Genomic DNA, 24,443 nt, shown 5'->3' on the forward strand with positions numbered 1-24,443 from the left:
GCTTACCAGAGCGCCGCATTCAGAGGTTTGTAAAGGGTGAGCACTATGCATGACATACCTACACAAATAGAGAGTGGCTGGGTGGGGGGAATCCCTTTCAGATTGGTAGATAGCCCAATCCTGGACTATGGATCAGGACATGATGTGGATGTTCCAACTGCCATACAATCATATAGTTGCAGACTTTACTGAAAGAATGAATGGTTGTTTAAAAGAAAACCTAAAAGAACGTAAGAGGTCCTTGAAGCAGTGGGCTAATGGATTTAACCCACTTGAATGCAACATCACAGTTTGCTGTACCTGCCCCATTGAAGTACTAATGGTGGGACAAATGCATGCATTGAGAATCCAACATACAGGTGCTTTGGCTTGTTAAAGCTGTCAGAATGCAACATACCAGAAAAAGGATGGCTTTTATAAAGAGAATTTAGTAAGTTGCAAGTTTACTATCTTAAGGTCAGAAAAAAATATCCTAATGAGGCTTGCAGAGAAAGATACCTTGACCCAAAAAGGGCTGATGAGTCCAGAACATCTATGTCAGCTGGAAAGGTGCTGGTGAGTATGCTAGCTTTCTCTCCCAACTTCTCATTTCACAGGACTTCCCTGAGGGTATTTCCTTTCTGTGACTCCTAAAATTTCTGGCTGTGCAGGCTCTTTGGGCTCTTTTCAAAATGGTTCCCTTTTAAAGCTGTTCAGTGGGTAAGCAACCCACTTTGAAAGGGTGGGGACACAGCTCCATGGAACTACCTAATCAAAAGATCCTACTATACAAAACAGATTCAGAATTAAAGGACATGGCTTTCTGGGGTAAAAACAGTTCCAAATTGGCACAGGGAGCAAGAACTTACAGCCTAAGCAGGGGAATAAAATAACTTTTTGTCTGTGCTTCAGATCATACAAAATGGGGAAAATGAGGTCAATTGACTTGGAGCTGGCCTATGCAGTTGTATTAATTAGGAATCCTAAATCCCTGGGGAATAGGAATTACCCCCCAAATTGTAATAAGACCTCAATTTATTCAGAAAATATATGTTAAAATCTTTATTACCAATACAGGGCATCTTATTCACATGGGAACTTCATGTATGACTATGTTGACCCTTCTTATGCCCAGATTAACAACTGATGTAATGGTAGAGGACTCTCAAGATTTGCAGAGGGAGAATATGTGGTATTTAAAACCTGTCCATATACTGGACTTCAAGTAGAGATTTGAATGAAGCTAATCTGGATAGGACCAAAGTAAATCAGAATACAGGATAAAGGATGATATCATTCATATTTAAAATTTTCAACTTCTGTGTGAGACCAAAGGGAAAGATGTTTATTTGGTGCAAACTTATACTTTTGGTTCTGTATTTTGTAATTTAACTTGTATGGTCAGTTTATTTGAACACTGTAAGTACATGGAATCTTGAATAAGGTATGAGATCTTGTTAATTTGTCCAGGTTAGTGTGATGCCCTCATATTTATCCCAGAGTAATTTGGGAAGTTAGTAAAACATTCAGGCACTAGGGAGAATGGAGGAAATAGTCAACTTCCCCATTTGGAGAATTTCTGATACTCTCCTAAAGCATTGCAGACACCAGGTCAATAGGCCAAGCCATTGATCTTGGGATTCATCTCTGTGGGACTTTATACTTAGAAAGATATGCTAGTCCCTTAAAATTGGATCTTCAAGTTGCCCTAAGAGAACCTGTTCTGTTTCTCAGATGTGGCTCTCTCTAAGCAAACACGGCAGGTGAACTCACTGCCCTGCCTCTCTCTACATGGGGCATGACTCCCAGGGGTATAAACCTTCCTAGCAACATCAGACAGAAATTCCAGGATGAGCTGGGACTTGGCATGAAGGGATTGAGAAAATCTTCTTGACCAAAAGGGGCAGGAGAAAAATGAGACAAAATAATGTGTTGAGAGGTTATCATGGAAGTTATTCTTATGCGTTACATAGATATCTCTTTTTGGATTATGATGTATTAAAGTGGTTAAAGGGAAATACCTGAAACTGGGAAACTGTTGAACTGTTTCCAGTAGCCCTGTTCCTTAAAGATGATTGTATAGTGACATGGCTTTTACAGTGTTAATGTGATTTAACAGCCTTGTGTCTAATGCTCCTTTTATCTTGGATATGGACAGATAAGTAAAAAATATGCATGGAGAATGCACAAATAATGTTGGGACAAAGTTTAAAATAAACTGGGTATATAGAAACACTAGTGGTCAATGAAAGAGAAGGGTAAGGTGTATGGTATGCTGAGTTTTTTTTCTTTTTTCTTTTTATTTCTTTTTCTGGAGTGATGAAAATGTTCTAAAACATGATCATGGTGATCCACAACTGTATGATGATATTTTCAGCCATTGTTTGTAAACCATGTATAGAATGTCTGTATATTAAGATTTAGCAATAAACGATATCTTTAAAAAAACACAAAAATTTAAAAAGTAAAATTAAAAAATCTGTTGATAACATTTCTCTGCCTCCTGCCTTGTTGTCAATCAATGGAACTCTAGTATGTATATTGTTAAATCAGCAGAAATCACCCCTTATTGTTCCCAATAAACAGTCTTATTTTCAACCATAGCATCCTAGCAAACACTTTCCTTTAGTGGTAACTCATGACCAAAATTAAACCCAATACTGGTTTTGATTAGAATTGTTATCTACAGGTGCAACAGCCTTCTTTGGATGTGACTCCTGCAAGTGGACTGTGTGGAATATCAATGTGATGTCCTGATATATGCCAAACTAATTTGGGCAGTGGTTAAAAGGTATTTGCAAGGTCTCCTTGGGGCACTGGGGAGAAAGGCACAATTCAATACATTGGAAAATATGGAAAAAAATCTTCTAATTTGCTGTATGTTGTGTGGGGGGACAGCTCTATCTCTCTACTACTTTGCCTAACTCTTTGCTCCATATTCCTAGTAATTGAGAAATAATTTAATTCCCTTTCATGGCCATGGTAGCATTTCATTGAGTTATAATCAATGTGTAGGGAACTCCTAGTGTTTTGTCACCTCTTATACTGTTGTGTAATATAGAGGCAAGGTCTGTCCTATAGTCAATGTAGTCTGCCGTGTGGGTATGGACTGTGAAGATCCAAGTCCCAATATTCCCCTTTATACTGAGAGCATTCCCCTTCGTATTGAGAGTAGGCTATTGTACATAACCACTTCCATGACCAGAAGAGACATTAAAGATATTCAGACCTCCTCAGGAGGTAAAGATTGTTCAGTTCGTATTACAAACAAGGCAGTAAAATTCCCCTTCCCTGATTACCACTGATAACAAATCTCCAACCTCTGGGTCATGCTGCCCTGCTGAAACTCTGTTCTCATACCCTTGTACTAAGCCCTTAAAAGCCCTTGCACTCCCCTCACACCCTTTGTGGGCTAACATTCATTTCCCATGGATGCCACCGTGGAAGACCTCCTGTCCATAAATCTTGATAAATTCATGACTGCAAGAATAAAATTAAGTTTAGCTTTCACACAAGATAGCACAGGAAAGGCCTGTAGGACAGCTCACACCAAGAAAGGACAGAGCCTCTGCTGCAAGCCTAGAATTGGCACTAAATAGGTAGAAACAAATTTAAATGAGTAACTCCCAGGGTCACTGAAATATGAAGCATAATCAAAAGTGGAAGCCTTTGGCAGGAAATTTGAATTAGATACTATCCAGATAGGCTGTAACCTCTGGAATACCCAATCATTGGAGAAACAGGGGACGGACCTGTGCGCTGTGTGCTAGGCTTAGGGAATAAATGCTGCTGCTTTTGGTTGCTTAGGGGGCCAGACATAATTTTTCAGCTGCATACCCATTCTTGCGTATCATTAATAAATTCTTTCCTTCTTCACAATTGGGTGAGCATTTACTATCTTTCAAGTATGGCTTTCTTTCTAACATGCCTAACTCCATGGCTGATGAATCCTTTGGTACACAGGCTGTCCCCACCCAAGCCCTCCAAGAGCTGGGTTGGAAAAAAATTATCAGATAAATCTGTGAACAATAGAAAAAGATTGTTAAAAACTTGAACATTTAATAAGAATATGTTTCCTCAAAGTCTGATGTGCTAAATTGAATCATGTCCCTCAGAAATACATATTCTAGTATTTACCACTGGTTGTGTAGATTTGAATTCATTTGTAAGAAAGATCTCAAGAATCATATTAAGGAAAGACTAAACTGAGACAAGGTGAGCCTTAATCCAATGAAACCAGAGTATTATAAGCAGAGTTGATCTGGAAACAGTAATAGTGGAAAGCAGAGAAAGAGTCAGATTGCAACGTCACAGAGGCAATGACTGAGTTATGAGTTGCCATCCAGCCACAACCAAAATGCTATGGACTTCAAAAAACCATGGCCCTGCTGATATCTTGATTTTTGACTTTAGCCTCCCAAACTGTGAGAGAAAAAGTTACTATTGTTTAATAAAGCAAGTATGTGGCATTTGTTATAGCAGCCCTAGGAAAAAAAGACAGCTAAGCTAATTTCATAGGTGAAAGATTTTTGTATTTAATTATTGTGGGGATAATTTATTTGAATCTTAAAATGTTCCATATTTAAATGTATTATATCACAGAACACCAGAAATATTACCATTGGTTTGGACATTTATCTTTAGTTGGAGTTGTTAATAAACACGACACATCGGCTTGATTGTTATCAGGATCTATCCATCACATTTCACCAATGGTGTATTTATCTAAAGCAATACGAATCAATGACAATTCTATTTTGTAGATTTTTTTTAAGTTTCTATTTTTTCTATTTTTCTCTTTTATTAGCTGTTTCTGTAGGTAGGCAATGTAGATTCTTATCAAATCCTCTAAGAAAGCAGCTGATCAAAGGTGGAGGAAAATTGTAGTATACAGGGAAGGAACTCCTAGACAAAAAGAATAATATAATCTCTGTATTTGTTTTTCATTATTGCTTAACAAAGCGGCACAAATTTAGTGGCTTAAATGATACCTATTTACATAAGTTCCAGTTGTATAAGTCAGAAATTTTAGACAGGTTAATAGGGTTCCATGGCTCTTGAAATGAGGGCTTTGGTTGGATTGAGTTCCTTTCAGGAGGCTTTGGGGAAGAAATCACCTGCAAGCTCTTTAAGGTTATTGGCCAAATTCATTTCCTTGCTTTTTGTAGGACAAAGGTCCTTATTTCCTTGTTGGCCGTCAGCCATCGACTGCTGTCAAGCAATTAGAGGCCATCAATATACTTTGCCACACAGCCCAATTCACTTTCAAATCCAGCAACAGAGACTGTCTTCTGACAAGTCCCTTTCATGCTTCAAATCTGTTTCACCAGGGTAATTTTTCTTCAGGGTCAGCTTATTTGAGACCTAAATTGTAACAGAAAAATTCCTTGACAGAAGGACCTAGATTAGTATCTGTTTAAATAGCTGATCTATATATATGTATACGACATATTGTGAATTTTGAGAGCCATCTTAGGTTTCTAATTACTATGGCTTACCACTCAGAGGAATTAAATAGCTTGGTGTATTAGAAAGAATGATACATATTTTAATTCACTCTAGCCATGCATTAGGACTGTTTATTCAATCTACAGAAGCAGTTCTACAAGTGCAATTGGGAGATCCAAGAGAGTATAAAAGAGTTTGTAGATAAAAATTGCTTTCATAAAAATTCTCAAGTATAATTTTTCAAGTATATTCTCATTCTTTCAAGGTTGTACAGTGGTCTTTTCTAGACATTACCTGATGCATGTTATACCATTGCTCTGGCAACTAACATTACACTTATGCTTCAAATTTTTTCTATTTTAATACCAAATAGGGAGTTCAATCATTAGTGGTGCAGAGAGTCCTGAGCAGTCCCACTACCACCACTGGACTAGTTACCATCACACCCAGGGAGTAGTCACAGCTGCTGCAGTCAGACCCAGTCACCACCACAACCATGAGCAGCAAGGTGAGACCCAGCAGCCACTTGCCAATCCCTCATCTCACCCTATCACTTTCCCTGTCCCCACCCTCAGTGCTGTGGAAACCAAGTACTAGGAGGTCTCACATTGGTGGCACCTGCTGGTGGGGACAAGAAGGTCATCACCTGAAGGTTTGGGGAACAAAATGGTTCAATGTAAGAAACAGATATGGTTTCATCAGCAGGAATGATACCAAGGAAGATGTGTTTACAGTAAACTTCCATGAAGAAGAATAACCCCAGGAAGTAACTTTGCAGTGTAGGAGGTGGAGAGACTTTGGAGTTTGATGTTGTTGAAGGAGATGAGAGGACAAACACAGTAAATGTCACAGGCCCTGGTGGAGTTCCAGTGCAAGGGGGTAAACATGCAGCAGACTGGAAGCATTATGGATGTTATCCATGTTATAAGGGTCCTCACACAATTATTACTATGAAGTTACCAGAATAGTATGAATGGGGGAAAGAAAAAGGGACCATAGAGTAACCCCAAAGGCCAGGCCCAACAACGCTAGCCCTATCTTAGGCTATGATTTCCTTCTCACTACATGCACAGACCCTAGGGGAATTGACCACAATATACCAACTTTCCTGTGCAAGGAGAAGTGATGGAGGGTGCTGACAACAAGGGCACAGGAGAACAACGTAGACCAGTGAGGTGGAATACATATCAGGGTCATAGACCATGATCCTGCAAGAGCCCTTCTCACCAAAGACAGCTTACAGATCAGGGCAATGAAAATGACAAGGAAAATCAAGGAGATAAGCCCTGAGGTCAGCAGCCAACTCAATGTCAGCAGGGCTATAACTTCAAAATGCAGATGCCCAGAAAACCCTAAAACACCACATGGCAGAGAAAAAAGCAGCTGATCTACCAGCTGAGAATTCCTTATCTAATAAGAAGTGAATATGAAATTCCAGCAATAAGAAATGAACAAAAGAGCGGAGCTGAAGACCTCAAGTGCTTGCTTTTTGTACTAACCAGATAGCTAGAGCTATCTGCATTATCTACACAGCATAGGTTGTTATTATTATTATTATTATTACCTTAAGATGTCTATTTTTGGTAATGAAATAAAATTCATTGTTAAAAAAAGTTTTTGCTAATATGCCTTTAAAAGTTTTTAAATTGTTTCAGTCAAGTTGAGATTTTTAAGAACCTCATCTTTAATTTGTAATAAAAGTTTACTTGATTTTTTTCAAAAAAGTTGAATTGCAAGCACCTGTTAATAAAAGTCTCATATAATTGAAAAAAGTATCAAATATGATATAGAACACATATGCAAATAGCTTTTAGGGTCTTGAATAATACTTTAAAGTGCTGATACTTAAAGTTGGAGAATCATTATTTAAAGGAATTAAGTAAAGACAAGCTGGTGCACAGAGTTTATTATTTCAACAGAGAGTGTAAGAAGAAAGGGAAAGAAACAGTTATTATTTCTATAGCAGGTATTGGCAGAAACAGTTTACAAATGTAAAGGAGTGAAACTATGCTGGGATTAGTTAATGGTTGTTTCTGAGCTGATTCACCTCCCCCCATTAGCATCAGGAGATTTGCCCTTAAAAGTTACTTTGAGAAAAAGATTGACAAAGAGAGTACCAGGTTTAACCAAAGCAATGGCAAAAGATAAAGGCTTTTACAATCATAATTAGAGATCAGTATACCTGAACTGCAGTTCAGAGACTTCAAGTATTTTCATCTCTCTACTGTAATATACCAGAAAGAAAAAAACAAATTTTTATATAATGATTCGGTAGTCATAATCATTCATTAGTCTTAATCACTTCATTACACTGATGTAGTCACTAAGTCATTATTTGATTGATAGAGTATTAGATATTATATAGCATAAGGGGAGGAGGAAGAAAACATATTACACCATTTGAAAAAATTAAGAATCTTAGGGGTTGATTAGTTGGAAAATTGTTAGAGTCAAGCTGAATTTAAGTTTGGCCTGCAAAAGGTCATCAGGAATACATCTATAATGTAACAATTGGTTTATTACTTGTATAAATTTATACATGGCATGCTTTGAGTGTCTCAAAAAGAAGGTGTTAGAAAGATTATTAGTGAATTTAGACTGTGTTAGTTTCTTTTGGAAATTATTCAAGGAAGCAGTAGATGACTGAATTTGATGCTAACACAAAATGATACTTTTTTTTTATGAGGTACATGGTCTGAAATTGAACCTGCGTGTCCTGTATGGAAAATGTGCATTCTACCACTGAACCACACCTGCACCCTGACTAATTTTCATAAAAGTTATGCAAAACCCATGGCTGCTCATAGCTGCATTCTTCCAGGTCTGGCTCCCAGCTGGCTGCAGTTACCTCTGCTAAGCACCACCACCAGCAGTCACCTGTAGCTTTATAGTCAGCGTCCCCCAACTCTCGTTTTCTTTTTAATCCATCATTATCAGATGCAGCTGCAGATCCCAGCTCTGAAATCAACACCAAGGACTTAAAGGAAAAGGAAGGTGTGGAGGAGGCAAAGAATGGAAGACTTACCTGCTAATGGGAATGCTAATGAGGCAAATGTGAAACAGAAGTCTGACAATGAGGTAGATGAAGACTAGAATGAAGGTGGGGAGGAAGAGGAGGAAGGAGATGGTGAGGAAGAGGATGGAGATAAGGGTGAGGAGCCTGAGACAACTCTGGGCAAAGAGACAGCTGAAGATGATGGGAATAATGATGTAGACACCAAGAAGCAAAAGACCCATGACAGTGATTAGACAGCAAAAAAGGAAATATTACACTGAAAGAAAGGAGGGAAGGAAGGAAGGAAGAAGGGAGGGAGGGAGGGAGGGAGGGAGGGAGGAAGGAAGGATGGAAGGAAGGATGGAAGGAAGGAAGGAAGAAAGAAAGAAAGAAAAGCCACCATGACCTATTCATTGTTCACTTCCTGTCTCAGAGACTAAATGTGGTCACCTTGGAGTAGAGAGGCTCACCCCCAGACAATACAGACTCTCTACCACCCAACCAAAACTACAATGTGAAGTTGCAACAGGGGAAGAAAAAAGAGCTCAAACTTCCATGGTCCTGTATTTTTTTCTTAAAAGTACTCTGAAGAGGAAAACCTGTTTGTATTTTTTAATTTACATTTTATACTTTTATAAATATTATTAGGGGCCAGTCATTTTTAATAATCTCAGAGGACTAAACCAGTCTTCTGAGCATTCCTTTATTTTAAACCTCTTTCATTTAATAAAATGTGAACTCATTCTTTCATAAAATTGTAAAAGCTGCATGGTAATTTTCATAAGCATGTGTCATAACTAATTTAAGTAGTTCTACATTGTAAAACGTTTAGGTTGTTTACAGGCTTTCCCTGTCCAATACATTTTGATAAATGAACATCCTTATAACTTATTTCTGCATTCATGACTGTAATTTAAATTTTTTTAATTTCTACAAGTGGAATTTCTGGAATAGAGTTTGCACAATCTTAAAAATTCTTATATGTACCACCAAATTTGAGCAATAGACTCAAAAGTCCACTCAGCCAATGTCTTCAAATAGAAAGGATGTTGAATCTTCTCAAATGCCTTTTCTGCATCAATCGAGATGGTCATGTGGTTTTTCTGCTTTGATTTGTTGATATGGCATATTATATTAATTGATTTTCTTATGTTGAACCATCCTTCATACCTGGGATGAATCCTACTTGGTCATGGTGTATAATTCTTTTAATGTGCTGCTGGATTTGATTTGCCAGAATTTTGTTGAGGATTTTTGCCATCTATATTCATTAGAGAGATTGGTCTGTAGTTTTCTTTTTTTTTGTAATATCTTTGTCTGGCTTTGGTATGTGGATGATGGTGGCTTTGTAGAATGAGTTAGGTAGCTTTCCCTCCTCTTCAGTTTTTTGAAGAGTTTAAGCAGGATTGCTACTAATTCTTTCTTGAATATTTGGAAGAATTCACATGTGAAGCCATCTGGTCCTGGACTTTTCTTTTTAGGGAGCTTCTTAGGGACTGCTTCAATTTCTTTACTTGTGATTGGTTTGTTGAGGTTGTTTATTTCTTCTCGAGTCAAAGTTGGTTGTTCATGCCTTTCTAGAAAGTTGTCCACTCCATCTACCTTGTCAAATTTATTAGCATGAAATTGTTCACAGTATCCTGTCATTACTTGCTTTATTTCTGTGGGGTCAGTTGTTATGTCTCCTCTTCCATTTCTGATTTTATTTATTTGCATCTTCTCTCTTCTTTCTGTCAGCCTCACTAAGGGTCTATCAATCTTATTGATCTTCTCATCGAACTGACTCCTGGTTTTGTTGATTTTCTCAATTGCTGTCATGCTCTAATATCGTTTGTTTCTGCTCTAATCTTCATTATTTCCTTTCCTTTTGCTTGTTTTGGGGTTAGTTTGCTGTTCTTTCTCTAGTTCTTCCAAGAGGACAGTTAATTGCTCGATTTTTGCCCTTTCTTCATTTTTCATATAGGTATTTAGGGCAATAAATTTCCCTCTTAGCACTGCCTTTGCTGCATCTCAAAAATTTTTATATGTTTCTGCTTTCATTTTCATTTGCCTCGAAATATTTACTGATATCTCTTGTAATTTCTTCCTTGACCCACTGATTGTTTAAGAGTAAGTCTTAAACATATTTGTGTATTTTCTAGCACTGTGCCTATTATTGATTTCCAACTTCATTCCTTTATGATCTGAGAAAGTGTTTGGTATGATTTCAATCTTTTTAAATTTACTGAGACTTGCTTTGTGACCCAGCATATGGTCTATCCTTGAGAATGATCCATGAGCACTTGAAAAAAAAAGGTGTTTCCTGCTGTCGTGGGGTGTAATGTTCTATAAACATCTGTTAAGTCTAGTTCATTTATTGTATTATTCAAATTCTCTGTTCTGTCCATTGATGACAGTAAGGAATTGAAGTCTCCAGCTATTACAGCAGATGTGTCTATTTCTCTTTTCAGTGTTTGCCTCATGTATTTTGGAGAATTTGGCTCAGTATATAAATATTTATGATTGTTATGTCTTGTTGAATTGCTCCTTTTATTAATACACAGGGTCCTTCTTTGTCTCTTTTTACATTTGAAGTCTAACTTGTTGGATATTACTATAGCTACTCCTGCTCTTTTCTGATTGTTATCTCCATGAAATATCTTTTCCCAACCTTTCACTTTCAATCTATGTTTATCCTTGGGTATAGGATGTGTTTCCTGTAGACAGCATATAGATGGGTCCTGATTTTTTAATCCATTCTGCCTTTTGATCGGGGAGTCTAATCCATTAACATTTAGTGTTATTACTGTATGGGTAGTACTTTCTTCTATCATTTTGCCTTTTGGATCTTATAAGTCATATCTAATTTTCCTTTTTTTACCTTTACTGATAGTTTTCATTTCTACACTCTTCTCCACACCTCTCTTTTCTGTCTTTTCATATCTGCCTCTAGTGCTCCCTTTAGTAGTTCTCACAGGGCTGGTCTCTTGGTCACATATTCTCTCAGTGATTTTTTTTGTCTGAAAATGTTTTAATTTCTTCCTCATTTTTGAAGGACAATTTTGCTGGATATAGAATTCTTGGTTGGCAGTTTTTTTCTGTTAGTAATTTAAATATGTCATCCCACTGTCTTCTCGTCTTCATGGTTTCTACTGAGAAATCTACACATATTCTTATTGGGATTCCCTTGTATGTGATGGATTGCTTTTCTCTTGCTGCTTTCAAGATTCTCTCTTTCTTGCTGACATCTGACATTCTGATTAGTAAGTGTCTTGGAATACATCTCTTTGGATCTATTCTGTTTAGCATATGTTGCACTTATTGGATCTGTTATTTTAAGTCTTTCATAAGAGTTGGGACATTTTCAGTGATAATTTCCTACATTAATTTTTCTCCTCCTTTTCCCTTCTCTTCCCCTTCTGGGACACCCACAACATGTATTTTGTGGTTCATATTATCATTCAATTCCCTGAATCCCTGCTCATATGCTCTTGATTGGCAAGAGCTCATATTTTTCCATTCTTTTCCCCATATTTTCTTTTGCTTGTCAGATTTCAGATGTTCTGTCTTCCAGTTCACTAATCCTAGTTTCTGCCTCTTGAAATCTGACATTGTAGGTTTCCATTGGTTTTTTCATCTCTTCTACTGGGCCTTTCATTTCCATAAGTTCTGTGATTTTGTTTTTTCAGATTTTCAATTTCTTCTTTTTTTTGTTCATTCACTGCCTTCTTTATATCCTCCCTCAATTCATTGATTTGATTTTTGAGGAGGTTTTCCATGTCTGTTTGAACATTATGAATTAATTGTTTCAGCTCCTATATCTCATTTGGATTGCTGGTTTAGTGTTCCTTTGACTGGGCCATATCTTCAATTTTCCTAGTGTGATTCATTGTTTTTTCCTGGCATCTAGGCATTTAATTACCTTAATTAATTTATCCTGCAGATTGTTTTCACTTCTTTTAGCTAGGATTTTCTTGCTCGATGACTTTATTGTCTATCTGTTTTTTGACATTCAGTTCAGCTCATTCTGGACCACTAGCTTAGGTTTTGTTTAACAGATCAAAATTTTTCAGTTCTTATTTTCTTCTTTCTTGCCCTGCCTGTGTGGGCCTCCCCCCCATCCTTAGGAGGGTCTACTAAGGCATTATAGACCCTAGCCAGATTTTCCCAGACCACACTGGCCTCCTGTCAGGAGGAAAGAGTCACCTGCATCAGTTTTCCCTGAGGGTGAGACCCAGCAGGTTGGAAGACTATCTTGTGAAGGTCCAGGACTCTGTTTTTCCTATCCTGCCCAGTATGTGGTGCTTGTCTGACTGCAGGTCCCACCAAGGTGATGTGGTACCTTTAACTTCAGCAGACTCTCCCTGCTGGGGCATATGGAGACAGAGAAGAGGTTGCAAGCTGTCTTTAATCACTTCAATTTTCCAAACCCTAGGGTCTGAATTCCTTAAGAGATGGAATCCACCTGAACTAGTCCCCACCCCTCTCCTGGGGAAAGCACAGCCTCCAGACAAGCTATCAAACAAGCTTGTTTCTGCCTATGCCTGGGACAGTTGCAGCCTGAGAAGCCCTCCTGCTGTATCCAAAGGCAGTCAGGCCTTTGTAGAAACACAGCCACAAAAAGAAAGAGCAGGGCCCCTGTTCCTCAGGTTTGCCAATCAAGAGCATAAGTTGGTATGTTGCTTTATGTACCTTCAGATCCTATGTGCCCCCTCCTTTCTTTCAATGCCCAAGCCCTTTTAAGTATTATGTGCTATCTGATCTGAAGAACTTCTTTTTTTTTTTCTTTTTCCGTCAGCCCTACCCCTTGGTGCCAGGGCACAAATCAGCAACCTCTGCTTTGACCAGGTTCAGCTGAGCTGGGGGCCTATTTTTAGTAGTCAGAATTTATGGATTAATTCCACAATTAAAGCTTAGTTACACTCAGCCCCTGCTGCTGGTAAACTGTCTCTTCTTTCCCCTCTAGGAAGCAGCCTGTGGGAAAGGGGCATCAGCCATCATGGCTCGGGGAACTCACAGTTCTAGGAGGGCTCTCAGACAGTCCAGCTGATCCAGAATGGGGTATGCTGTGTGTCTGGTCACTGATGTGGCCCCAGGAGCTGTTCTATACTATTCCTGGCTATTCAGTAGGTTGTTCTGGAGGACGAACTAAATCCCACATCTTGCTAAGCCGCCATCTTGGCCCTTAACCCCTTATGAGTATTCTTTGTCCTACTTTTTTACTTACCTTGTGGTATGATCATATTCATTATAATTTTAAAGGGCAAAAAAACCTTGTAAAAAAAAAAAAGCAAAAGCAATCTTTTTCCACACACTCCCATAATTTTTTTCATATGTACTTAGCTGTACTATAAGTACTTGGTTTGCATGAGATGAATAAAAAAGGTCAAAGATAAATGTTTCTATTTTTTTTTCCTTTTTGGTCTATGAAATTGCTGTTTCTTTTATTTTATTTTTGGACTGTTTGATGTATGTGTGAAACAATGTTGTCCAGCAATAAACTGGGATTTCATTTTGCTGAGTTCTAAAGGATTACATGTAAAGGTGGGCACACTACCAGAAGTGGAATGGCTTTTAAAAGGGGGAATTTAATAAGTTGCTAGTTTACAGTTCTAAGGCCGATAAAATGTCCCAATTAAAACAAGTCTATAGAAATGTCTAATTTAAGGCATCCAGGGAAAGATACCTTGATTCAAAAAGGCCAGCGAAGTTCAGGGTTTCTCTCTCAAGTGGAAAGGCACATGGTAAACACATTCAGGGTTTCTCTCTTGGCTGGAAGGGCTCATCGCCAAAACGGTGTTTGTCATCTGCTAGCTTCCTTTCTGGCTCCCTAGGAGGCGTTTTCCTTCTTCATCTCCAAAAGCCACTGGCTGGTAGACTCTCTGCTTTGTGGTTCTGCATTATTCTCTGTTGTGGCTTTCTTGTGGCTCTGTCACTCTTCTCTGCTCTCTCCAAATCTCTTTTATAGGATTCCAGTAAAGTAATCAAGACCCAAATAGGTAGAGACACATCTCCACCTAGTCCAGTTTAGCAATCACTCTTGATTGAGTCACATCTCCAGGGAGATGATCTAATTACAGTTTCAAACATATGGGGCACTGAATACGGATTAGAAAAATGGTTGCCTTTACAAAATGAGATTAGGATTAAAACATGGCTTTTCTAGGGGACATACATCCTTTCAAACCAGCATACTGGGCAAAGATGATATTTAGTGTGATGTGGTTCACAAAGTGACATTTTTCCTAATCTAAGCAGAAATAAGATAACAGAAAGCTCCCGTTTTTTTGTTTTTTTTTCCCTTCCTCTTTCATTTCACCATGATCATAAAATGGCTTTGTCTGATTTTGCATATGCTCAGATTGTTTATATTCAACAGTATTTATACTCAACAGAATACTACAGCTTAGCTATACATTCCAGGCCAGTTTCTAACAACAGAAAGCTTACACATGTCAGGCCCCTCCTAGATACCAGGGACTGCTTTTCTTTTCCTAGTCTTTGATAATCCTTGCATAGCAAAGGTTTCATGGAAATGAGCTTTGAGCTTTATTTTGAGGCATGGAAAAATTTATTTTGGCAAGTAAGCCAAAAAGTCCCCACAAAAACTATTTTTACCAAAAGTTAGAAACAGATTTTGTGGGGAGTGAATATATTTAGTGAACATTAGGACTTAAGTATATAGAAGGGAGAACTAGTAAACTTATTAATGGCTTACTTATTGACTTCTTACTATATGAAAGTACTGCTCTAGTTACCAAAACGTTGGAAAGCAATTTTCCAAAACATTTCTCTACAACGTGGGTCTCATCTATGTTTTCAATATAACTTTAAAGCTAGAGATAGTGTTTTCCTTTGGTTCAATGTAAATTTGTTTTGTGATATGAGGACTCAGGGCCAAGGCCTCACTCCCTTATCCATTATGAAAACCAGTGATGGAAAGCAGCTGCTGATGACCAGGACAGACATTAATGCTCCCCTCAGGAGAATAAAATGTCATTAAAACTTCCCTTCGCTTGTTAAGTATCATCAAGACCCTGTTAAAATTCTGTTGTCACACTCTGTAGACCTAAACTTTTATAAATTGCTTCCCATGGCACTATTCTACTAATCTTGCAGAAATACAGAAAAAATAATAAATTAGATAACTTAGATTAAATCAACAAATTTCAAGAGAGACACAGTTCCGAACTGCTTCAAGAAGCAACAGAAACTCTGAATAAATAATTACATTTTAAAATTCATCAAGAAAAGCCAAGGTATTAAGAACATTCAAAACTGGCTGGGAAAGTAGGTGTGAAGCCCTGAGGCCAGTATGAGTTTTGTGAAGTTGTGTAAGCATAACAGTGCCTTTTTTTTTTTTACAGTAAATAGGAAGGGAATCAGAAAAGGCAAGGAGATTGTTTAAAAGACATTTTTCAATCAATGGTATGACCAATCAGGGTTTAACATTATAATGAAAACCAATGATGTTCTTTAAATAGATTTCAATATTCAATACATTTATTGTGATGAGGAATAGACAACAAATTCATCCAGCAAGAAAACCTTAGGTAAGAGAAGTGAAAGCAATCTCCAGAATAAACTAACTAAGGTAATTAAATGCCTAGACACCAGCAAAAAATATTGAATCATACTAGGAAAATTGAAGAAATGGCCCAGTCAAAGGAACAAACCAACAATTCAAATGACATACAGGAGCTGAAACAATTAATTCAGAATACACGAACAGACAAGGATAAAGTTCAGAAGAAATCGTGTATAAATTTTCAGGTGGCCTTCTGGAGGAATTTCTGGGGCAGCAATTTTTTTTTTTGGTGGTTTCTTTATGTTTAACAACAGCTATGGACAGCATTGAATTCTCCCAGCAATAATGTGTGACTAGACAAAGAGTCACAAATCAAGGATGCTCCCCAGAGCCTTGGTGTCCAGGGTTTGTAGTACCCACAAAACTGAAATTAGGTTTTGATCAAACTGATACAGTGTGGTCTAGAACCTCAGGCATACAAACATTAGCAATTTAACATAAGTAATATTAATAACAAAAACTACCTGGTTAAATGGATACAGTGTGGCTCTAGGACTCAGTAATAAAAAAACACCATTTCCAGGCCAAATATTCCAAGACCTCAGAAATTATTTCTCAAAAGAAAGACTTTTCTTTTGTATGTGCAAGGCCTGATCAATCAGAACTGCTATGTTAATCTTTTTCTGTGTAACCTATTTTTTATTTTTGATGCTCCATTTTGGTAAGCCTAATTTATTTTTCATTTTTGATGCTTTATCTGGGTAGCTGGTAAGCACCATGACTTAGGTTAGAAGTCTGAAACAAATGTCAGAAGGCTAAAATCAAGGGCTATATTCCCTTCTGGAAGCTGTAGGAGAATCCATTACCTTGCCTTTTCCATCTTCTAGGGGCCTCTTTTAATTCTTTGCATCAAACTCCCCTTCCTCTATCCTCAAAATCATCAACAGAATATTTTCTGACCCTGTTTCCATTATCTTTCTAATCACAGATGGGAAAGATTTACCAATTTATTTATTTATTTATTTTTTACATGGGCAGGCACCGGGAATTGAACCCGGGTCCTCGGGCTTGGCAGGCAAGCATTCTTACCTGCTGAGCCACCGTGGCCTGCCCAGGTTCACCAATTTTAAGGACAACATAATAATATTAGCTTTCTTTGGATAATTCAGGTAATATATTCAGAAGATCCTAAAATTAACATATGAGTATCTTTGGTGGCTATTATTTTCCTATCACAGTATATGCTTTTTAAATGATGCTGCATTTGGTCCACTGGTGTTTTGTTGAGAGGTTTTATGCCTATATTAATGAAATATTGATGAGTTTTCTGTTGATCCTTTCATTTGGTTTTGGTATCCCAGTAACTGGGCTCTTAAGAATGAGCTGTGAAGTGCTCCTTCCTATTCTATTTTTTTTTTTTAAAGAGAGAGGGAGGAAGGGAAGGAAAGACAGAGAGAAGGAAGGAAGGATAGAAGGAAGGAAGAAAGGGAAACATCTTTAAACATTTTCTTGTTTTATTGTATTTTGTTTGTTTGCTTGTTTTTTACATGGGCTGGGGCCGGGAATCGAACCGAGGTCCTCCGGCATGGCAGGCAAGCACTTTGCCCGCTGAGCCACCGCGGCCCGCCCTCCTATTCTATTTTTGTAAGAGGAATTGGTATTAATTCTTCTACAACTGTTTAGTGAGATTCAAGAGTAAATTCTTGAAGATCTTGGCTTTTCTTTTCTTATTTATTCATACATAATTCATTTATCAACTGAAATAACATGATTTGTTGAGGTTTTAATATGTGCTGCGCTTCAGGACAACTACAGTGAATATCACAATCCCAGATTTTAATGTTGAATATTCTATCAAAAATATTGATTAGGTCTAAGCCAAACCCAGTGGCAAGGAGTGAAACTGTGGTTGTCTGAATGCAAAATGATGTTCTTCATCACAATAAATGTATTGAATATTGAAATCTATTTAAAGAACATCATTGGTTTTCATTATAATGTTAAACCCTGATTGGTCATACCATTGATTGAAAAATGTCTTTTAAACAATCTCCTTGCCTTTTCTGATTCCCTTCCTATTTACTGTAAAAAAAAAAAGACACTGTTATGCTTACACAACTTCACAAAACTTATACTGGCCTCAGGGCTTCACACCTACTTTCCCAGCCAGTTTTGAATGTTCTTAATACCTTGGCTTTTCTTGATGAATTTTAAAATGTAATTATTTATTCAGAGTTTCTGTTGCTTCTTGAAGCAGTTCGGAACTGTGTCTCTCTTGAAATTTGTTGATTTAATCTAAGTTATCTAATTTATTATTTTTTCTATATTTCTGCAAGATCAGGAGTGGTTTTCCCTCTTTCATTCCTGACACTAGAAATTTTGTTCTTCTCATTTATTCCCTTGGACAGTCTAGCTAAAAGCTTGTCAATTTTGTTGCACTTTTCAAAGATCCAATTTTTGATATCATTGCTTTACCTACTATTTATTTCAATATTTCTCTTCTAATTTTTATGATTTCTTCCCTTCTGCTTGCTTTTAGTTTCCTAAATTTTTTTCCAGTGGAAGTTTGGGTTATTGATTTGAGATCTTTTTTTTTAAATAAAGGTATTTATAATAATTATTATATTTTTATGAGCTGCTTTACCATCATCCTGTTTTTTTACTTGTATTTTTGTTCAAAATATTTTTTAATTTCCAGTTTTCTCCTATATCCATTATTCAAGTGATTAATTTTGCAAATTTCCCTCTTTTGTGGACTTGTAATTTCATTCTATTATAATTAGAGAACAGTTTCTGATTTTAATAACTTATTTTATAGCCTTGCACATGGCCGTATGTGTTTTAGAATATCAACCCTGATATTGATGGGTATTGTTTTCCATAGATAAAGGAGGTCTGGATGTTTCACAGTGTTGTTAAAGTATTTATCTTATTGGGTTTCTGTCTAGTTTTTCCATTCATCATTGAAAATATGGTTGAAGGTCTCCAACTACTGATATTAAATTGTCTGTTTTTTTCCCTTAAATTTTGTCAGTTTTGTTTCTTGTATTTCAGAGTTCTATTGGTATAACTGGTGGACCGATACATTTTTTATTACATGCTATTTCTTTTTATCTCTGGTAGTGTTTTTTACCTTAATGTCTGTTTTGTTTGATATTAGTCTACCTATTTCTCTTATAGTCATTGCTTGCAGTACCTAAGGTAAATCCCTATGAAAGAAACTAGGTGGAAGAAGAGTCCCAAACTAGGTGGAATAAAGCTTGGTCACTTTAACCTGGAACAGAGCCTCTCCTATATGGTACTGTAGTGATGAGGAACTGTAACCCTTGCGGAGCTAGGGGTTGATGAAGACCTGTGTTTTAGGCTTCACTCTTCAAAAACAGAGTTTCTATCTCACAAAGTTGTGTGGAGGTTTAGGGAAGAATGGAGAGGTAGTAGTTCAAAAGCTGTAAACAGTTGTTTGTACAGATTTAGTAGACTGTCCTGAATAAAATTTTCTCCATTTGCATTTGATGCTAGGACAATTACCTGAGGTTTTAAGTTATATTTTTATTTTACAATTTTCATCAGTATGTTTCTTTTGGTGGGAATCTCTGGAACTCCTCCGGCTACTATTTTAAAAGTTTTTTTCTGCCAATTTTTAAATATGTTTCTTAGTATATAATAAAAGTAAGCATTCTAGGGAGCACAAGAGCATAGTGGGACTGGAGATGTAATGTATTAAATGCTTCTGCCCTATAAAGATATAAACTGTTAAAGTGAAAGGCATCAGCTATTGAAAAGAGAAACAAAATACAGGAAAGTCATGGACTTCATGAACCTTAACTTGAGGTGTTACACTGTCATTCAATCTATTCCATTAATTCAGAACTTTTGTTCATTTCCTATCCTCTTAACTGAATGGAATGCGTCAAACATGGGCCTGTATATATAGGCCAGTCCCATCCTGGGAACTAAGGCAGCTGGTTAGCCAGAGGAAAGAAATTTACTGGTGAGCTCAAATTGATTGCGTAAGTCCAGCTGGTATTACTGGTGAATGAAGATCTTAATAATAAAACCATATGATACTGTCAATGCTTGGCTGTTTTTGACATACAAAAAAAAGCATGCTGACATGATTCAAATAAGCATAACCATGGGAATCTACTAGGCACTAAAGATAAACATATGAGTACACCAAAGACCCAGAATTCCATTCATGGGCTTATATTTAATGAAAGTGAGGATATATGCCCATCAAAATACATGGACTGACACTTGATTGCTTATAGCTGGTTTATACATAAAGTTTCCAACCTGGAAATAGTTCAAATGTACATTAGAAGTAATTAGAATGATACATTCTGGTATATTTATACAATGAGATGTTACTGCCACCTAAATGAAACTCTCAAATATAATGTCGAGCAAAGAAGCCAGAAACAGAAGTTTATGCACTATATGATTACTTCTATAAAAAGTTCAAAATTACACAAAACTAATCTATGCTGTTCGAGAACTGAGTAAACCTTTTACCTCACATCAGGGGGACAATAACCTGGAAGGTAGAAGGTTTCCATGGTGCCGGTTGTATTTTTTCAGAACTCTGTGAGTCTTGCAGTCCTTATATGCTTTTCTGGGCCTGCCAACAATACAAGGCCCTGACTGCTCTTTACTTGTGCCATTTTTCAGGTAGTATCCTTGAGATACAAGGTAATATCTTACCACACACACTGAATAGAGTGCTGGAATTTCAAAGTTCAGTGTTTCTCAGCTGTGATATTAAACTTACCGCATGTGTGGTATCTGAGTTTGACAGATTATGAAAAGTATCACAAACTGGATAGTTAACAAACAATTTTATTGGCTAATAGTTTTGAAGCTAGAGGTCCCACATTTAAGCATCAGTAAGCATTACCTTCTTTGAAGACTAGTGTTTTCATGATGATTCAACTTCTGTCTCTGAAACATGGTGATCTTCTTTTCAGTCTATTCGGTTTCTACTCTTTCAGCTCAGTGGAATCATTAAAAAATCACCAGTCACAATGGATTAAGGCTCATCCTCATTCTGTTCTGCCTCACATTTTAAATAACATATTCAAAGCTCCAGGTTACAAAGGGATTCATATCCTCAGGAACAGGGGTTAGAACCTGAACATGTCTTTTGTGGAATATGATTCAATCCTCAACATGTGGTACCCATATGTACCTTCTTGCATCGTCCTGGGTATCTGGGGAGCAAGGGAACCCTACAAATATAAAACGCACATGCTACTTATTCTGCTGTAGTAAATAAAGTCCTTTGTCTTTGCCACAAAATTTTGTATTTTGTATCAGGCCCCACGAAACCATGTTGGACTACCTTGGTAGTTTTCAAACAGGGTAGGAACAAATCGCAGTTCTAAAAGTGTTCTCTATCGTGAACTGGTGGTGGTTATTGTAAAAACTGAATTACGAACTTTACAGTATAATTCAATAAACATATTTGCATTGAGATTTATGTTTAAATATCACCTATCAAGACTATCCAAGAGTATCTGAAGGCAAGAAATAGAAGGCAGGAACAAGGCACAGAAAATCGTTTTTTTCCTCAGTTTTCATGTAGTTAGAATAAAGCTATGCTTTCATTAGTGCGACTGATTTTCATATGGAGAGCAGAGATGTATAGGGATTAGTTCTCCATTTATTATTCCTGTTCATCACTTTCGGCAATTAACTTGTCCATATTAAACACTTTTCTTGTTTAAAAATCAAGTGTAGCAATATATGTACTAGCTACTTTACGGGGTAGTATGTCTAATTAATGTTATCTTCATCCTTAGCAAATCTGCAATTGAAAACGGGTGCTGCGTACTTTTTAGCCACAAGAAATGACCAAATCAATATTAACAAAGTGAAAACAGTAACATATAACAATATTCTACACCATGACCAAGTGATATTTTACTCTGGGAGTGGAATATGTTTTAGCATAGGAAAAACAATGGATGTACAACCATATTAATAGATTACAGGGTGCAAAACATTTGACCAAGTAAGAATACCTCACAAGCAAAACTACCGTACTTCATACATTACTGCTTTTGGCGCAAAGAGATGACCTGATCCATCAGATTCTTCAAAGCCGGTACCACCTCCCACCCTTGAACCGCAGGCAAAGTACCAACTATAAACCCAGGCAGTATATGTGGTGGGAAGTGGTGGAGTCCAAAGAGCTTCGCTTCAAGGACCTCCGGCTGTTGTCCTGAATCACTTCATCGTGGTCCGTATTTTAGCTGAGTCTACATTTCAATTTCATGCGGGCACTGCGGGGCGGGGCTGCGGTTCACAATGCAACTAAAATAGGCGGCATGAAGAAACCTTTTCTGAAATCCTTTAGCTGTGTTTATGCCCTACTCACCACAATTCCTAGTTTGAGTGCCCCGGTTCGTCCTCAAGCAAACCGTCAATGACACACAACTTCGAGTCCCGGCACACACAAGTTTTCCAATCTCAGTTCCCACCTTCCTACCACTGTCCGTCTTTGAATTACTTCTTTTCACCGTGCTTCTGCACAGCCTAGTATGCTGGGGGCGAGGGACCAGGGACAAGGAATCTGGAAACAGTACGGCTCTGGACCAGACTGCTGGAACTGCCGGTGCCTCGGGAATTGTAAAACTTTCAGGTCCCCTTTTCAATTTCTGAGAGCTTTTAAAACCCAATTCCGCCAAGTGAGAAGAATCTCTTACTAGATCGGCCGTTCCAAGCGAAGAGGAAATTAAAGCAACAAAAAGCTGAAAGAGGAGAGAGAGGAAAAAGCAAGCAACAGCAGCGCGAGAAGGAGCTGGGCAAGAATACGGGAGAGCTGAGGGGCGGGACTTGGCTGGGGCTGGGGTCCTCGAGGCCGCGTGCGGCGCTGAGGCTGGTGGGTATCCGAGCGGCTGCGGCCGCCAGGGGCTGTGCGTTATTTTTTGGATTGTGGCTTTTTTTTTTCCACTTTGCCAGATCCGCCATATTGAGGAGGAAAGGCCTCCTCGGCTTCCAGAGTCATTACTTCGCTGGACCCCGCCCTTTCGGGCTTTCGCGGTTCCCAATCCTTCTCAACATCACGCTGATAGTGAACTCTACGAGATCTCGCAGCTCTGCGGCCTCTCCCTTACGGGAGGTGGCGGCCACAGTTCCTGGTGTTTTTGTATTTGCCAGGAGCGAAGGGAGAGTCCCAACGAAGCGACCAAAACCCGGTAGAGTGACCGAGGAAAGGCGCCCCTCGAGAGGAGCGGTTCAGAGTGACGCAGGAGCAACGTACCGTCTGGAATCAGCCTTAGCTCAGCGACAGTCCCAGCCCCAGCCCGAGCAGAGGCGACTAGTCTTCTCCGAGTAGGGATCTGCTCAGAGAAGAGGAAGCCTCAAAAGTCCGTTTGGTATCCGATAGTCTTCAGACCCTCAACCCCTAACTCCGTCGCCGCAATTTATAGACAGTTTGTCGCCTGTTACATTGGACTTCGTATGTACCTACGGTTGGCCTCATCCCGGGACTGAGCTGTGCCGCCGCATGCCCTTGTTCTGGGGGGAAACCGCCTGTGTCTTGCTGTAAGTAACTGCCCACGCCAGGGGTACGGGTCTGTCCGAGGCTAATAGCTAAACTTTAGGCGAGGGAAGGAGGACTGGTGGGTTCGCGTGCGTATGCACTCTTCTCTTCACTAGTCATGCTTGTCGGAACCCAGTCCTCCCTCCTTGGGCCTTTCCTGGGCAGACAGGCCCGCGGCGCGTATCTGGTATTGAGCCGACGTCCGGTGTGTCGGTTTGTGTTTTGGACTATGAGGGAAAATGGCTGACAACTCCGTCCCTCCCCTTCCTCCCCTTTTTTTTCGTCATGTCTGGGACTGAGGAGGATAATGGAGCCTTCCGACAAGGCTTGGAGTCTCACCAACCCCTCCCACCCCTAATGTAGCCAAGTGACGAGATTTGCGCTGGGTCTACCGGTTGTGGGCCCTGAGCCTTGCTGTGCGGGTCACTGAGGACCCACACTCCCTAGCCGAGTTTCTCGTTTCTTAACGCCATTACCGAGGCCTGAGGTAGGCCTGTTTGTCGGTCTGCCTTACCAAAATCGCACGAGAACGGGTAGCTTCTTGACCCTCTGACCTAAGAGTCTGCCGCTTTTTTGCTTCCTACATCTCTTTCGGCTTAGGCCCCTTTTTTTCCCGAGAACGCTAACGCAGTGGAAAATATTTTGATGAGGAAGTAGATTCTAAACTAGCTTAAAATAACCATGTTATTTTTACCTTTTTTTTGTTTGCAAAAATAGTGCCTTGTCTAGGATTAATCGTATAATCTTTAGATTCGTCTAATGTGAGTAGTTTTTCCGTTGTAAATATTAATTTAAAGTTTAAAGCTAACTGAATAAGTTGCATCTTTTAGTGGGAGATGCTTTGTAGCATTTTTGTATTTTGTGCACCTTTGCTTTTAAGGAATAATTTGGGGTTCTTTGACTAGAATACTTTTCAGCAGGTCTTGTGTTGAGGCAGTCTATCATTAGTAATTAGAATGGTTAAATAT

At 38.4% G+C, this 24,443-nt stretch overlaps 2 protein-coding genes and 1 pseudogene across 7 annotated transcripts in view; 2 read left to right on the forward strand and 1 right to left on the reverse strand.

Moving 5' to 3' along the window:
- SRY (sex determining region Y) overlaps positions 1–5,184 on the reverse strand; it is a 143,321-nt gene extending 138,137 nt beyond the window's left edge. Inside the window, exon 1 of the mRNA XM_077147135.1 lies at positions 5,097–5,184. Within this exon, the coding sequence (XP_077003250.1) occupies positions 5,097–5,184 (88 nt within the window). The remainder of the gene's footprint in view (positions 1–5,096) is intronic.
- Positions 5,185–5,923: 739 nt separating this feature from the next.
- On the forward strand, positions 5,924–23,268 carry LOC143672536 (Y-box-binding protein 1 pseudogene; annotated as a pseudogene).
- The window catches only part of LOC143672602 (ubiquitin carboxyl-terminal hydrolase 9X-like), a 179,838-nt gene continuing 178,210 nt past the window's right edge, over positions 22,816–24,443 (forward strand). For 4 of the 6 annotated variants that reach the window (XM_077147214.1, XM_077147218.1, XM_077147216.1 and 1 more), the window contains exon 1: positions 22,818–23,477. The gene's annotated coding sequence lies outside the window, so the exon portion shown is untranslated. Of the gene's footprint in view, positions 23,963–24,443 lie in introns of all 6 variants that reach the window. The other 2 variants (XM_077147219.1, XM_077147215.1) reach the window with 2 other exon arrangements.

This window comes from Tamandua tetradactyla, chromosome Y (genome assembly GCF_023851605.1).
Source record: "Tamandua tetradactyla isolate mTamTet1 chromosome Y, mTamTet1.pri, whole genome shotgun sequence".
NCBI classification, from domain to species: Eukaryota; Metazoa; Chordata; class Mammalia; order Pilosa; family Myrmecophagidae; genus Tamandua; species Tamandua tetradactyla.